Source organism: Gorilla gorilla, chromosome 9 (genome assembly GCF_029281585.2).
Source record: "Gorilla gorilla gorilla isolate KB3781 chromosome 9, NHGRI_mGorGor1-v2.1_pri, whole genome shotgun sequence".
In the NCBI taxonomy this organism is placed as follows: domain Eukaryota; kingdom Metazoa; phylum Chordata; class Mammalia; order Primates; family Hominidae; genus Gorilla; species Gorilla gorilla.
The window spans coordinates 64156835-64172106 of NC_073233.2; the positions used below are offsets into that span (position 1 = coordinate 64156835).

At 38.1% G+C, this 15272-nt stretch overlaps 1 protein-coding gene and 1 pseudogene across 1 annotated transcript; both read right to left on the reverse strand.

The window, feature by feature from the left end:
* Positions 1-990: 990 nt before the first annotated feature.
* LOC115936230 (olfactory receptor 5M8-like) lies at positions 991-1931 on the reverse strand (annotated as a pseudogene).
* Positions 1932-12821: 10890 nt separating this feature from the next.
* On the reverse strand, positions 12822-13763 carry LOC101150037 (olfactory receptor 5M8-like). The gene has a single exon (XM_019035802.3). The coding sequence runs from the start codon at positions 13758-13760 to the stop codon at positions 12822-12824; it is 939 nt and encodes a 312-aa protein (XP_018891347.3). The 5' UTR covers positions 13761-13763.
* Between the last annotated feature and the right edge of the window lie 1509 nt (positions 13764-15272).

Consider the following 15272-nt stretch of genomic DNA (forward strand, 5'->3'; position numbering starts at 1 on the left):
AGACAGACTTTTAGGTAACATTCAATTTAGAAGCCTACTGGTCATTTATTTTTCCTCTAAAAAGCCAAGAAATAAACCAGATATGGACTGTGGAAACATAAGTGTGCCTCACTGTGGACCAAAGCACTGGTGTGTTTTAGGCTGGAGATGAGGTTATACAGGCAGAGGAAACAGCTGAGATGACAACTGAGTGTGCAAGGGATGAGGCTTACGTTTTAGGTTGGACATGGTAAAGTGGAATGCTGACTTCCTCTGTAAGATAGGCAAAAGTATCTAGTAGAGTTTAGCAGAAGTGCTCTTTTTTAAACCTTATTACAGGCTGGGCACAGTGGCTCACCCATGTAATGCAAACTCTTTTGGAGGCCCAGGCAGATAGATCACTTGCACTCAGCAGTTCAAGACCAGTCTGGGCAACATGATGAAACCCCGTCTCTACAAAAAATACAAAAATTAGTGTGGTATGGTGGTGCACACCTGTAGTCCCAGCTACTGTGGCAGGGGTGAGGGGCGTAAGTGGGAGGATGGTTTGAAACCCTGAGATCAAGGTTGCTGTAAGCTGTGATCATGCCACTGCACTCCAGTCCATCCTGGGTGATGGAGTGAGATGCTGTTTCAAAAAAAAAAAAAATAGCTTAATATATGTTTAAGAAGAAGTTTAAAACTATATGCCTAACTCCTTCCAAAAAGAAAACCCAGGTCTGGTTTTAAGGGTTTTATTTTCTAATATACAAATTAGATTTTTTTTTTATTTACATTGATTCCTCACTATAGAAATTTTTACTTTGGGGTATGGGCAGGCAAAACCATATTGAAATCAAACTATCTGTTAATTGATGTGAATACTCGTATTTCTTTTATTCACACTTCATAAAAATTCCCTAACCCTTCAAGGAAAATATATAATTTTGGATAAATTTGTATTGCACTAAGCTCTATGAAAAAATTATAGGCTAAATAAAATGACAGCATGACAAACATCAATACTGATGTTTATTTAGGAAACAATTTTCTTTTGAACAGTTCTTTGGATAAAGCCTTTTTCACATCCTTGTTCCTCAGACTGTAGATCATGGGATTAACATGGGGATCACAGTGGTATAAAGTACAGCTACCATTTGTCCTTGCTCCATGGACTCTTCTGATGGAGGTCTGAGATACATGAAGAACAGGGTTGCATAGAAAATAGTAACAGCTGTCAGATGGGAGCCACAAGTAGAAAAAGCTTTTTGCCTGCCCTCTGTAGAGTGAATCTTTAAGATAGCAGGAAAAATATAAAGGTAGGAAATAAATATGATGAAGAGAGAAAAAGAAAGATTCCAGCCAGCCACAACAAACATTGACAACTCCTTGTTGTAGGTGTCAGAACAAGCCAGCTTAATCAGTGGTGGGTCCGCACAGTAGAAGTGATTAATTTCATTGGGGCCACAGAAGGCTAGGTTGTAGGTCCACTTGGTCTCCATCAGGCCAGTGAGCGCTCCATACACATAAGGCACCGTGATGAGGAAGGAACACACACTCTTGGACATTTTGCTGCCATAAAGCAGAGGGTTTCAGATGGCCATGTACTAGTCAAAGGCCATCACAGCCAGGATGTAGATCTCAGCGTGGACCAAGGTGATATAAAGGTAACACTGCACAAGACAGGCAGGATAGGAAATGCTTTTCTTCTCTGAAAGGAAAATCTCCAGCATCTTTGGAGTCACATTGGAAGAGAAGCACAGATCCAGGAAGGATAAGTGGCTCAGGAAAAAGTACATGGGCATGTGGAGCCGGGCGTTGGCCTGGATGAGGGCAATCATGCTAAGATTCTCTGCCACCGTGACCATGTAAATGGTGAGAAACAGCGTGAAAAGGAAAATCTGTAATTCCCGGTGATTCGTCAGTCCCAGGAGAATGAACTCAGTCACCAACGTGAAGTTCCTTCTCATAATTTCCTTCAGTGGGAGAAAGGAACTTTACATATATATTAGATTGCAATACAACAGCAACATGATTATTACTATTATTACCAGTAGGGTAATAATCTTCTTACCAAAAGTTTTCCCCTCTTTTCAGCAGTTTTCCTCATTTTATTTCTAATGAACTTTGTTTCAGGTAAACTAAAGTAGGGATATTCAAAGCAGCTCTCTGCCTTTTTTGATACTGCCCTTTATTTTTCTTATGTCCCTTTTTGTCTTTCTTTTCATTCCCTTCTAATTCAGCTTCTGTCTCTATTCTTCTTCTCTTCTTTCTCCTTCTCTTATTCTGCTCCTCTTTATATTTGAGAAATGTACTTTATAAGTGGACTTGCCCCAAAACATAACATTTAGAACTAACCAATTTCTTTATTCCTGATTATAATTCTGGCAGAGAATGAGTTTAGAGAGAGGAAAGAACAAGATATCAAAGAGCAATAATTGACTGAATGATCTTGTTCTTTGTGAATAGATTTCACCAGTTCAATCCCCTCCTGGAGAAGCCTGAGCAAACAAGTGGGGCTCACTTGTTGCTTTCTTCTTCCTCCAGACTCAATGCAATAGAGATTTTCCGGGCAGGGTGTGATTTGTTCCCCTTATTTTGAAAAATATCTACATATTTGCATTTTGAGGGTTGCACAGCTATTAAATTCCAGCCATTAACACTCCACTTGAATTTTTTGGAGGAAATTTTCCAATGTGTCAAGTTGAGAGTCATGGAAATTCTGTCCTCTTGATCTTCCACTTCTAGTTTCCACTGAGAGATGAGATTCTCTGTTTAGAAAGGCTTAAGCAGGGGTCAGATGCTAGCCTCTCCTTGTCTTAAGGGAGTGAGTTCATGACTCAAGTTTGACAAAATATTTTTTTCATCTAATTCATTACAGTGAGGTTTGAAGATCAGGCTGATGTTGCAAAGAAACACTGATTCTGTGTGGTTTGATCTGCTCAGCCTCCACACCTGCCTAGGCTGCTATCTGTTCTCTAAGCCTGGTCTTTTAACTGCACATTGATTTAGGAGCCCTAACATCCTTTCAGAATGTTCCGGTTTTGCTTAGCATAACCAGAGCTGTGTTCTGTTACAACAACAATAAAAACTGTTAACACTGATATTAATGAAATGTACATTCTATTTTTCTATCTAAAAATCATCTATATTCACAAGAACATCTTATAGAAGGTTATTTTTGAATATCTGCAACAAAGATTTTATTTGTGATTTATACAACATTGAGTAAAAGCTGTGTCTACATCTATTCAATCATAGTAGTGATGTACCTTTGAAGGGGTGGCCTGCCCCTCCACACCTGTGGGTATTTCTAGTTGGGTGGGATGAGAGACTGAGAAAAGAAATAAGACACAGAGACAAAGTACAGAGAAACAACAGTGGGCCCAGGGGACCAGCACTCAGCATATCAAGGACCTGCACCAGCCTCTGAGTTCCCTCAGTTTTCATTGATTATTATCTTCATTATTTCAGCAAAAAGGAATGTAGTAGGAGGGCAGGGTGATAATAAGGAGAAGGTCAGCAACAAATATGTGAGCAATAGAATCTATGTCATAATTAAGTTCAAGGGAAGGTACTATGACTGGACATGCACATAAGCCAGATTTATGTTTCTCTCCACCCAAACATCTCAGTGGAGTAAAGAATAACAAGGCAGCATTGCTGCAAACGTGTCTCGCCTCCCACCATAGGGCAGTTTTTCTCTGATCTCAGAATTGAACAAATGTACTATTGGGTTTTATACCGAGACATTCAGTCCCCAGGGGCAGGCAGGAGACAGTGGCCTTCCTCTATCTCAACTGCAAGAGGCTTTCCTCTTTTACTAAACCTCCTCAGCACAGGCCCTTTACGGGTGTCAGGCTGGGGGATGGTCAGGTCTTTCTCATGCCACAAGGCCATATTTCAGACTATCACATGGGGAGAAACCTTGGACAATGCCCCTGGTTTCAGACCATATTTCAGACTATCACATGGGGAGAAACCTTGGACAATACTCCGCTTTCAAGGGCAGAGGTCCCTGCGGCTTTCCACAGTGCATTGTGCTCCTGGTTTATCGAGACTAGAGAATGGCGATGACTTTTACCAATGTATACTGCTTGTAAACATTTTGTTAACAAGGCATGTCCTGCACAGCCCTAGATCCCTTAAACCTTGATTTCATACATGTTTTTATGAGCTCCAGGTTGGGTCAAAGTGGCTGGGGCAAAGCTACAAATTAACAACATCTCAGCAAAGCAATTGTTTAAAGTACAGGTCTTTTTCAAAATGGAGTCTCTTATGTCTTTCCTTTCTACACAGACACAGTAACAGTCTGATCTCTCTTTCTTTTCCCTACATACCTTCATTCATTTTTATATATCAAGCTCCTGTCAGATTTCACCTTTGTTTCTTTGTTTAATGTTTAATGTTGTTTATGCAATAATTTATATACAGTGAAATTCATATATTTAAAGTGCCCAACTTTGTGTGTTTGACAAATGCACACATCCGGTTGACATTCTTAAGTTTTAGGACTAGACCAAACAAAAAGATGAATGCCTTGATAAAAATACAATAGCCTTAGCATAAAATCAATTCACAGGATCTGGAGTTAGATATTTCTGAAATGCTGCTCTATTCTTTTGACATGTTCCTTATTCTGTGTTTTAGTTTTACCACTAATTTAACCAGCACTGACATGGTGTTTCTTATATGCCAAACACTAATCTATTTTATAAGTTTTAACACATTCAACCCTCAAACCAATTCTATGACATTTTGCCTATAATAGATATGGATAATAACATATTTCCCTCATGGTTAGTACAGAAGGAAATTCCACTATGAACCATAAAGCATACTGTACTGGTAGAAACATACGTTTGGGAGTCGACTGGTTGAGTTCACATTCTTATGTCAGAACTTCTGATCTGAGTAGTCTGGGTCATGTTTCTCAATAATTCTGGGCTATAGTTTTTTTCTATTACAGATGAAATTAGCAAATACAAAAGCGCTGTTTTTCGGATTTCACAAAATGGGGTATGTGATATGCATAGCACTGTGCCCAATGTGTGGTAAACCCTTAATAAATATTAGCTTTCATTTATATTGAGTGAAAGATCCTAGAGCATGCCTCTTATATTTTTTATGCCATTAACTTCCATCCTCATTAATCAAAACTTTAACAAATAAAAGTACCTTAAATGCTAAGTGTCTACATTTTTCTGGTAATTGGCATTCTTCTGTCCACCTAGTCATTTAATCATCACTATCATATATCTAACTCTGATAATACATATGATAGTACAACAAGTAGAGTTCCAGGATTACAAACACATGCAGAAACTTATTTATGAATATGGGAAGAGCTATCCTTACAAATAATATCAGTGGCTTTTCTGGTGACAAATACAGGAATAATTTATAATATTTGTATGATGACTTTATTTCCCTAAGGGATTTCACAAATATGCAAAGATGAAGCAATTACTCTGTTAGATTTTTTTTTCTCACTGAATAATTTCTCTAGAGATATGACATTTGGCACAACACAAATTTAAAATGGGAACTCACAACTGTCTGGTCCTTCTCTGCCTTATGTTTCAGTCTCAGTATTTTCCTTCTTACATTGGAAAATCCATAAGATAACATTCATGTCTGCCATGGATTCTCACATTGCCTTAGGTTTACCATGTTACTTTCAACTTAATTCAACTTTTCTCATACAGTTTCTCTCGTACTAGTGTCACAAACTTTGTGTCAAACTTCTATTAGCCTTTCACGTTTCTTAATCTGTGTTATGGACTGGATTATGCCCCTCCCTTCACTCTCCAAAATTCATATGCTGAAGTTCTAACTCCAGGCACCACAGAGCATGACTGTTGGAGACACAATATCTAAAGAGAACATTTAGTAAAATAAAGTCTAATGGGTGAGCTGTGCCCTAATCCAATATAACTTGCATTCTTATAAGAGGAGATTAGAATACAGATACATGCAAAAAAAGAAAGTGTAAAGACGTCGGGATAAGATGATCATCCACAAGCCAGAAAGAGAACTCAGAATGAAACCAATTTTGCCCACACCTTGATCTTGGACTTCTAGCCTCTAGAACTGTGAGGAAATAAATCTCCATGTTTAAGTCACCAAGTTCATGGTACTTATTTGTGGCAGCTCTAGCAAACTAATACCCTCTGTGTACTGATAGGTAAATAGAATGCTTTGATATTGGAATGAAGCTTTGCTTGCTTGAAGTCTAGTACTACTTTTATTTGTTTTTAGTAACCTTTATATTGAAGTCTGATTTACACACAGAAAATGAGCACAAAACGTAAGTGTACAGCTTCATGAATTACGATTTTTTTTTTTTTTTTTTGAGTCTGAGTGTTGCTCTGTTGCCCAGGCTGGAGTGCAGTGGTGGGATCTCGGCTCACTGCAAGCTCCGCCTCCGGGTTCACGCCATTCTCTTGCCTCAGCCTCCCGAGTAGCTGGGACTACGGGCACCCGCCACCATGCCTGGCTAATTTTTTGTATTTTTAGTAGAGACAGGGTTTCACTGTGCTGGCCAGGATGGTCTCAACCTCCTGACCTCGTGATTCACCTGCCTAGGCCTAACAAAGTCCTGGGATTATAGGCACGAGCTACCGTGCCCAGCCTGCTTCATGAATTTTTACAAAGTGAACATACTTGTATTACTTGCCTCTAAATTCTCAAATAGAACATTACCAGTACTCCACCATCTGTCCTCATGCCCTTTCCTAGTCACTAACCTCAAATTAACTGTATCTTTGCTTTTAACACTGTAGATTAATTGTGTCTGATTTTGAATTTTCTGTAATAGAAATTATACAGTGCATATTTTGTTAGGTCTAGTCTCCAATGAACACTACATTGGTGCTAAATATTATGTTGGTGATTTTTATTCATGATGATGAGTGTGATGAATATGTAAATAATTCCTTCATCTCCACTGCTGTATAATAAGTACACCAAACTTTATATATAGGTTATTTCCAGATGTGGCTATTACAAAATTCAGTCTTGTGCATATCTCTTCATGAACATATTCATGCATTTCTGCCTGCTATAACTATGAGTAGAAGTGCTGGCTTATGGAGTATAAATATGTCCAGCTTAAATTTATGCCGCCTAATAGTTTTCCATACTGGTTATATCCATTTGTATTCTCACTAACATTATGTGAGAGATTCAGTTGTTCCATAGTCCCACCAGTACTTAGCAATATAATTGTTTTGTTTTTGTCATTTAGCAACATATAGGTACAGATATATAAAAGCACAAATATCTTGTAATTGTAATGTGTACTTCCCTAATGATTATTAAAGTTGAGCACAAAGTCATATGTTACTTGGTTCTTTGAATACATTTTTATATAGCACCAGTTCTCATTTTGCTGGTTTTTCTACTATCTGTTTTTTAACAAGGTGACATACATTTGTTTTATTACACTTTAAGTTCTGGGATACATGTGCAGAACCTGCAGGTTTGTTACATAGGTATATATGTGCTATGGTGGTTTGCTGCACCCATCAGCCTGTAATCTACATTAAGTATTTCTCCTAGTGCTATCCCTTTCCTAGCCCCCGAACCCCTGACAAGCCCTGGTGTGTGATATTCCCCTTCCTGTGTCCATGTGTTCTCATTGTTCAGCTCCCACTTATAAGTGAGAACATGCAGTGTTTGGTTTTCTGTTCCTGTGTTAGTTTGCTGAGAATGATGGTTTCCAGGTTCATCCATTTCCCTGCATAGGACATGAACTCATGCTCTTTTATGTCTGCATAGTGTGCCATGGTGTATATGTGCCACATTTTCTTTATCCAGTCTATGGTTGATGGGCATTTGTGTTGGTTTCAAGTCTTTGCTATTGCGAATAGTGCTGCAATAAACATACATGTGCATGTGTCTTTATAGTAGAATATTTATAATATTTTGGGTATGTAACCCAGTAATGGGATTGCTGGGTCAAATGGTATTTCTGGTTCTAGATCCTCGAGGAATCACCACACTGTCTTCCACAATGGTTGAACTAATTTATACTCCCACCAACAATGTAAAAGCATTCCTATTTCTCCACATCCTCTCCAGCATCTGTTGTTTCCTGACTTTTTCATGATCGCCATTCTAACTGGCGTGAGATGGTATCTCATTGTGGTTTTTTGATGTGCATTTCTCTAATGACCAGTGATGATGAGGTTTTTTTCACATGTTTATTGCCCACATAAATGTCTTCTTCTGAGAAGTGTCTGTTCATATCCTTTGCCCACTTTTTGATGGGGTCATTTGTTTATTTCCTGTAAATTTGTTCAAGTTCCTTATAGATTCTGGATGGATAGATTGCAAAAATTTTCTCCCATTTTGTAGGTTGCCTGTTCACTCTGATGATAGTTTCCTTTGCTGTGCAGAAGCTCTTTAGTTTAGTGAGATCCCATTTGCCAGTTTTGGCTTCTGTTGCCATTGCTTTTGATGTTTTAGTCATGAAGTCTTTGCCTGTTCCTATGTCCTGAATGGTATTGCCTAGGTTTTCTTCTAGGGTTTTTGTGGTTTTAGGTCTTATGTTTAAGTCTTTTATCCCTCTTGAGTTAATTTTTGTTTAAGGTATAAGGAAGGGGTCCAGCTTCAGTTTTCTGCACATGGCTAGCCAGTTTTCCCAACACCATTTATTAAACAGGGAATCCTTTATCCCATTGCTTGCTTTTGCCGGGTTTGTCAAAGATCAGATGGTTGTAGATGTGTGGCGTCATTTCTGAGGCCTCTGTTCTGTTCCATTGGTCTATATATGTGTTTTGGTACCAGTATCATGCTGTTTTTGTTACTGTAGCCTTGTAGTATAGTTTGAAGTCAGGTAGTATGATGCTTCCAGCTTAGTTCTTTTTGCTTAGGATTGTCTTGGCTATATGGGTTCTTTTTCAGTTTCATATGAAATTTACAAGAGATTTTTCTAATTCTGTGAAGAAAGTCAATGGTAGCTTGACAGGGATAGCATTGAATCAATAAATTACTTTGGGCAGTTTGACCATTTTCATGATATTGATTCTTCCTATCCATGAGCATGGAATGTTTTTCCATCTGTTTGTGTCCTCTCTTATTTCCTTGAGTGGTGGTTTGTAGTTCTCCTTGAAGAGGTCCTTCACATCCCTTGTAAGTTGGATTCCTAGGTATTTTATTCTCTTTGTAGCAATTGTGAATGGGAATTCACTCATGATTTGTCTCTCTGTTTGTCTGTTATTGGTGTATAGGAATGCTTGTGATTTTTGCACATTGATTTTGTATCCTAAGACTTTACCGAAGATGTTCATCAGCTTAAGGAGATTTGGGGCTGAGACAATGGGGTTTTCTAAATATACAATCATGTCATCTCCAAAACAAGGAAGAAGTCAAATCCCTGGATAGATCAATAACAAGTTCTGAAACTGTGGCAATAATTAATAGCCTACCAATCAAAAAAAGCCCAGGACCAGATGGAATCACAGCCGAATTCTACCAGAGGTACAAACAGGAGCTGGTACCATTCCTTCTGAAACTATTCCAAACAATAGAAAAAGAGGGACTCCTCCCTAACTCATTTTATGAGGCCAGCGTCATCCTGATATCAAAATCTGGCAGAGACACAACAAAAAAAGAAAATTTCGGGCCAATATCCCTGATGAACATCGATGCAAATATCCTCAATAAAATACTGGCAAACCAAATCCAGCAGCACATCAAAAAGCTTATCCACCACGATCAAGTTGGCTTTATCGCTGGGATGCAAGGCTAACTTAACATACCCAAGTCAATAAACATAATCCATCACATAAACAGAACAAATGATAAAAACCACATGATTATCTCAACAGATGAAGAAAAAAAGGCGTTCTATGAAATTCAACACCGCTTCATGCTGAAAACTCTCAATAAACTAGGTATTGATGGAATGTATCTCAAAATAATAAGAGCTATTTATGACAAACTCACAGCCAATATCATACTGAATGGGCAAAAGCTGGAAACATTCCCTTTGAAAAGTGACATAAGACAAGGATGCCCTCTCTCACCACTCTTATTCAACACAGTATTGGAAGATCTGGCCAGGGCAATCAGGCAAGAGAAAAATAGGGTATTCAAATAGGAAGACAGGGTGATATCTTAACACCACTACTAACCTTACCAATTTTGAAAGGCTGTTTTCCCTGTACTCTGTATTGTGGTTTCTCTTGTGATTTGTGAAGGTGCAGCTCAAGCCCATGGAGGTTAACCTGTAGATGCTGAAAAACCTGTTGGCCAGGTTGAGGGTGCTGGTCAGGGGTGCTTTAAGGATGTGCTAGGGCTGGAAAGGGTGGCTCTGGGCTGGATGCCAGCACCTGCCTACTCTTTGTATCAGAGCCTCACACAAGAACCTCAGGAAAAATTGATTGAAGAACTGAAGAGACAAGGAGATAGTCCTAAAGGGTACTTCATGAAGCAGAGTATCGGAAACTTCTGTCACACAATTAGACTTATACATGCAATGGCCAATAACCAAGACAAACTAAAATTCGAGGCAGGTCAATCCTGAAATATTTTATTTCTGACATGGAGAAAAATATCACCTGAAGACAGCACAAAATCCTTTGAAAATAATAAGGCCTTTCAGGCAGTTTATGAGGCTATCTTATAGCAAAGCCAATGTCAGGCAGATGACAAAGTGAATTTTTGTTTTATTCTGTTTAGCAATGCGGATGGCCACCTCTCTGAACTTGGTGGATGAGTGCCTTTCCTAGTGAACTATGGTGCCAGTTCAGAGGACTCACTGCTGCAGGATTGTAGTGATTAGGCTGCCAAGGTCTGCATGAAATTTACTAAGGAGGAAGAAGAGAAAGGCTGCCTCTCCAAGACCACTTAAAGCCTCATGAGAGGGACTTAGCTGTTTCTTCCTCTTCCTTTCAATGTGAAAATTTATATACCTGCCTATCCACTCTAAAAATGCTTCAATGCCTATAAAACACAGAGACTCTCCTTCGGCCTGCAGATATGCTTGGAACTCTACATATTATATATAATTATTGCTTTATATAATCAGTCTTTGCATATATATATGTACACATACATATGTACACACATATATACATGGTCTTAGAGTTTAAATTTTCACATTTATTTTCAATGATTAAATACCTTTATTTTATAATTTGCATCAAGTAATCCTAATATCTGAAATAAATTAAAGATACTCATTTGTGCTTTTTATTTCTTATTTGCCTGGAAAATTTCTGTGAATTAGAACTTTTTCAGTGGGCTATCTCTGAAGTCTCAGTGGTTGATAACCCGTTCTCTGACTTATGTTTATGTTTGCTTATTCCAGTGTCATGAAGCTGCTTCTAACCTGGGCCTCTTTATGTTCTTCATTATTTAGCTTGAGATTTGATAGCCCATCAAAGCAGTATAAATATAAATGCTGACTTAACATGAGCATTAATTATTGTCATAAATTCTTAAATAAGACTTTTTAACTCCTCTATAAAACCAAGTCTAAATGGACTAGTTTCATCCTTGTTGTTGCTGTTGTTGACTCTGTCCTACTCTAAAGGTTGTAGCCCTTCAATAATCCAAATTTCATGAGGGCATCTCTGTTCTAATTTCTCACCTTGCACACACCTCATCATTAGTCTCTCGCTTCCTTGTGTGTGATTATATCTTAAGTTCTAGGTTACCTCTAGGGGAACTATAGGCCTCCACACCCAAAAACACACATCTTCAAGACTGGAAGACAGTGATCCCATGCAAATGTGTGATGATAGTATCATTACAACCACATGTTACACCTTTTGGGTTGATGTGGTTTTAGACATGCATTGAACAGATTGTCTATTAGCCTTGGATCTCCTTAGACAGACTTTTAGGTAACATTCAATTTAGAAGTCTACTAGCCATTTATTTTTCCTCTAAAAAGCCAAGAAATAAACCAGGTATGGACTGTGGAAACATAAGTGTGCCTCACTGTGGACCAAAGTGTTGGTGTGTTTTTGGCTGGAGATGAGGTTGGTACAGGCAGAGGCAACAGCTGAGATGACAGCTGAGTGTACAAGGGATGAGGCTCATATTTTAGGTTGAATATGGTAAAGTGGAATGTTGACTTTCTTTGTAAGAGACAAAAGTATTTAGTAGAGTTTAGCAGAACTGCTATTTTTCTTAAAGCTTATTATAGGCTGGGCAGAGTGGCTTACACCTGTAATTCCTAAACTTTGGGAAGCCCAGGCAGGTAGATTACTGGAGCTCAGCAATTCAAGACCAGTCTGGGCAGCATGGTGAAACCCTGTCTCTATAAAAAAAAACACAAAAATTAATCAGGTATGGTGGTGTACACCTGTAGACCCAACTACTATGGCAGAGGTGAGGGGCTGAGGTGGGAGGACGATTTGAGCACCAGAGATCAAGATTGCAGTAAGCTGTGATCACACCACTGCACTCGAGTCCATCCTGGGTGATGGAGTGAGATGCTGTTTTCTTTTTGTTGTTGCTGTTGTTGTTGTTGTTGTTTTTAAAAAAGCTTAATATATGTTTAAGAAGCAGTCTAAAACTATATGCCTAACTCCTTGCAAAAAGAAAACCCAGGTCTGGTTTTAAGGATTTGTTTTCTCTAAAGTATAAATTAGATTTTTTAAAATTTACATTGATTCTTCACTATAGAGCTTCTTACTTTGGGGTATGGGCAGGCAAAACTATATTGAATTCAAAATTTCTGTTAATTGATGTAAACACTCATTTTTCTTGTATTCACACTTCATAAAAATTCCCCAACACTTCTAGGAAAATATATAATTTTGGATATATTTGTATCAGACTATGCTCTATGAAAAATCATAGGGTAAATAAAATGACAACACGACAAAAATCAGTAGTAATGTTTATTTAGAAAACAATTTTCTTTTGAACAGTTCTTTGCATAATGCCTCTTTCACATCTTTGTTCCTCAGACTGTAGATCATGGGATTCAACATGGGGATTACAGTGGTATAAAATACAGCTACCATTTTCCCCTGCTCCACGGACTCTTCTGATGGAGGTCTGAGATACATGAACAAAAGAGCTGAATAGAAAATAGTAATGGCTGTCAGATGGGAGCCACAGGTAGAAAAAGCTTTGCGCCTGCCTTCTGTAGAGCAGATCCTTAGGGTGGCAGGAAATATGTAGAGATAGGAAATGAGGATGATAAGGAGAGGATAAGTGAAGTTGAAACCAGCCACAACAAACATTGACACCTCCTTGTTGTAGGTGTCAGAACAAGCCAGCTTAATCAGTGGTGGGTCCGCACAGTAGAAGTGATTAATTTCATTGGGGCCACAGAAGGATAGGTTGTAGGTCCACATAGTCTCCACCAGGCCAGTGAGTGCTCCATACACATAAGGCACCGTGATGAGGAAGGAGCACACACTCTTGGACATTTTGCTGCCATAAAGCAGAGTGTTGCAGATGGCCATGTACCGGTCAAAGGCCATCACAGCCAGGATGTAGATCTCAACGTGGACCAAGGCGATAAAAAGGTAACACTGCACAAGACAGGCAGGATAGGAAATGCTTTTCTTCTCTGAAAGGAAAATCTCCAGCATCTTTGGAGTCACATTGGAAGAGAAGCACAGATCCAGGAAGGATAAGTGGCTCAGGAAAAAGTACATGGGCATGTGGAGCCGGGCGTTGGCCTGGATGAGGGCAATCATGCCAAGATTCCCTGCCACCGTGACCATGTAAATGGTGAGAAACAGCGTGAAGAGGAAAATCTGTAATTCCCGGTGATTGGCCAGTCCCAGGAGAATGAACTCAGTCACCAATGTACAGTTTCTTCTCATAATTTCCTTCAGTGGGAAATGAGAATGTTGGATTAGTAGATATTTTTTAAAGGGCAAACATTTTTATATTTTCTTGAAACATTGTTTTGCATTGCTCCTCTGCAGTTTTTCTGAATTTGTTTTGTGTCAGGAGACACTAGAGATAGTGATTTAATTGAAACAGGGTCTAATCTTTTCGGTTTATGTCACTTAATTTCTTACTCATATTCATTTCTACTGTATCTATTTTTTTTACATTTTGCTTTTTTATGTCACATCTTTATTGCTCAGATTTTGTCACTAGTGCTAATAAACAAATGAATACTCAGCACTTTTGTAAATTAATTGTTTAGATAACTTAGCTATAAGTTACCTAACTTAACTGTAAGTTGAGAACCTGGTACCTGACATTCTTTTTCTGATTACAGTTAATTCTTCCATGCCATGTCAGATAAAATCCCTTAGTTTCCTGTTATAAGGATAGGTAGTAAAAAATTAAAAATACATTTTAGCTCATTCTTTATGTGACATAAACAGAATATGCTTATTTAGACTAGCTGCTACTTTTGGGGGGAAATAAAAGATAAATATTTGAGGAGGATACCAATTGAAAATTTTACAGAAAAATTTTCAAAATGTCTACTAACATGCTTCTAGTTAATTTCATAAACTTCAGAGTAGGTAATTTTTTGGAGCGACAGACCTGAATTAGAGCATGGAAATGACTTTGTCCAACATGTCTATCTATATTTGTGCATACTGAGCATGAATAGCGAAGTGATTAGATGGCTAAGTGATCATCCAGACATCCAGACAACAGACAGATTTGACAGAGCCTGAGCCTGCACTAGAAGCTAGTACCTTTCCCTTAACCAGGTTAAGTATTTGCTCCTCAGAGCCAGAACTGGTAATTATGGGACAGCTCTTAAAAATAAATAAGTTAAATAAATTTTAAAAAACAAAGCCAAAGAAAACAAAACAAAAATGACCAGAATTTCCTCTTTTTAAAATTCTCAAACTAGATTTGCTATGGCAAAAGGGTAGCTTCTGGCCAAGAGAATGTAATAAAAGAAAATTAAGCTACTTTTATCCATCCATTGATAAAATAGGTTTGCCCTTCCCTTCTTCTTTTCTGCCTCTCACTGGCTGTAATGTGGATATAGTGCTGAGCCATCCTGAATCATATAGATGAGAGTAACTCTTTACAGAAAGCAGAGGAAGAAGAGTAAATTAGTTGGAGCTCCTAAAACCTTGGCAGAGCTGATATGACATACTAGCTCAGAATTTTACATAAATGAGAAATAAACTTCTAATTTGTTTAACTGTTATTTTGTTTTGTTCTCATAGGAATTTAATTCATTATCTAACTAATATAAATACTCTTAAGGTCGGTGCTTAATAAGATTATTGTAAACTTGACTGCTATATAAGATGAAAACATATGAAGTGATTGTTATTAGTTAGAATTAAATTAATCTGTGAGAGATTATATTCAAGGACTATGGTCCTTGAATGACTTATAAATGTAATGAT

What these genes read in the sequence shown, in the direction of transcription:
- LOC101150037 (XM_019035802.3), bottom strand. Translation starts at nt 13,760, where the DNA reads ATGAGAAGAAACTGTACATTGGTGACTGAGTTCATTCTCCTGGGACTG.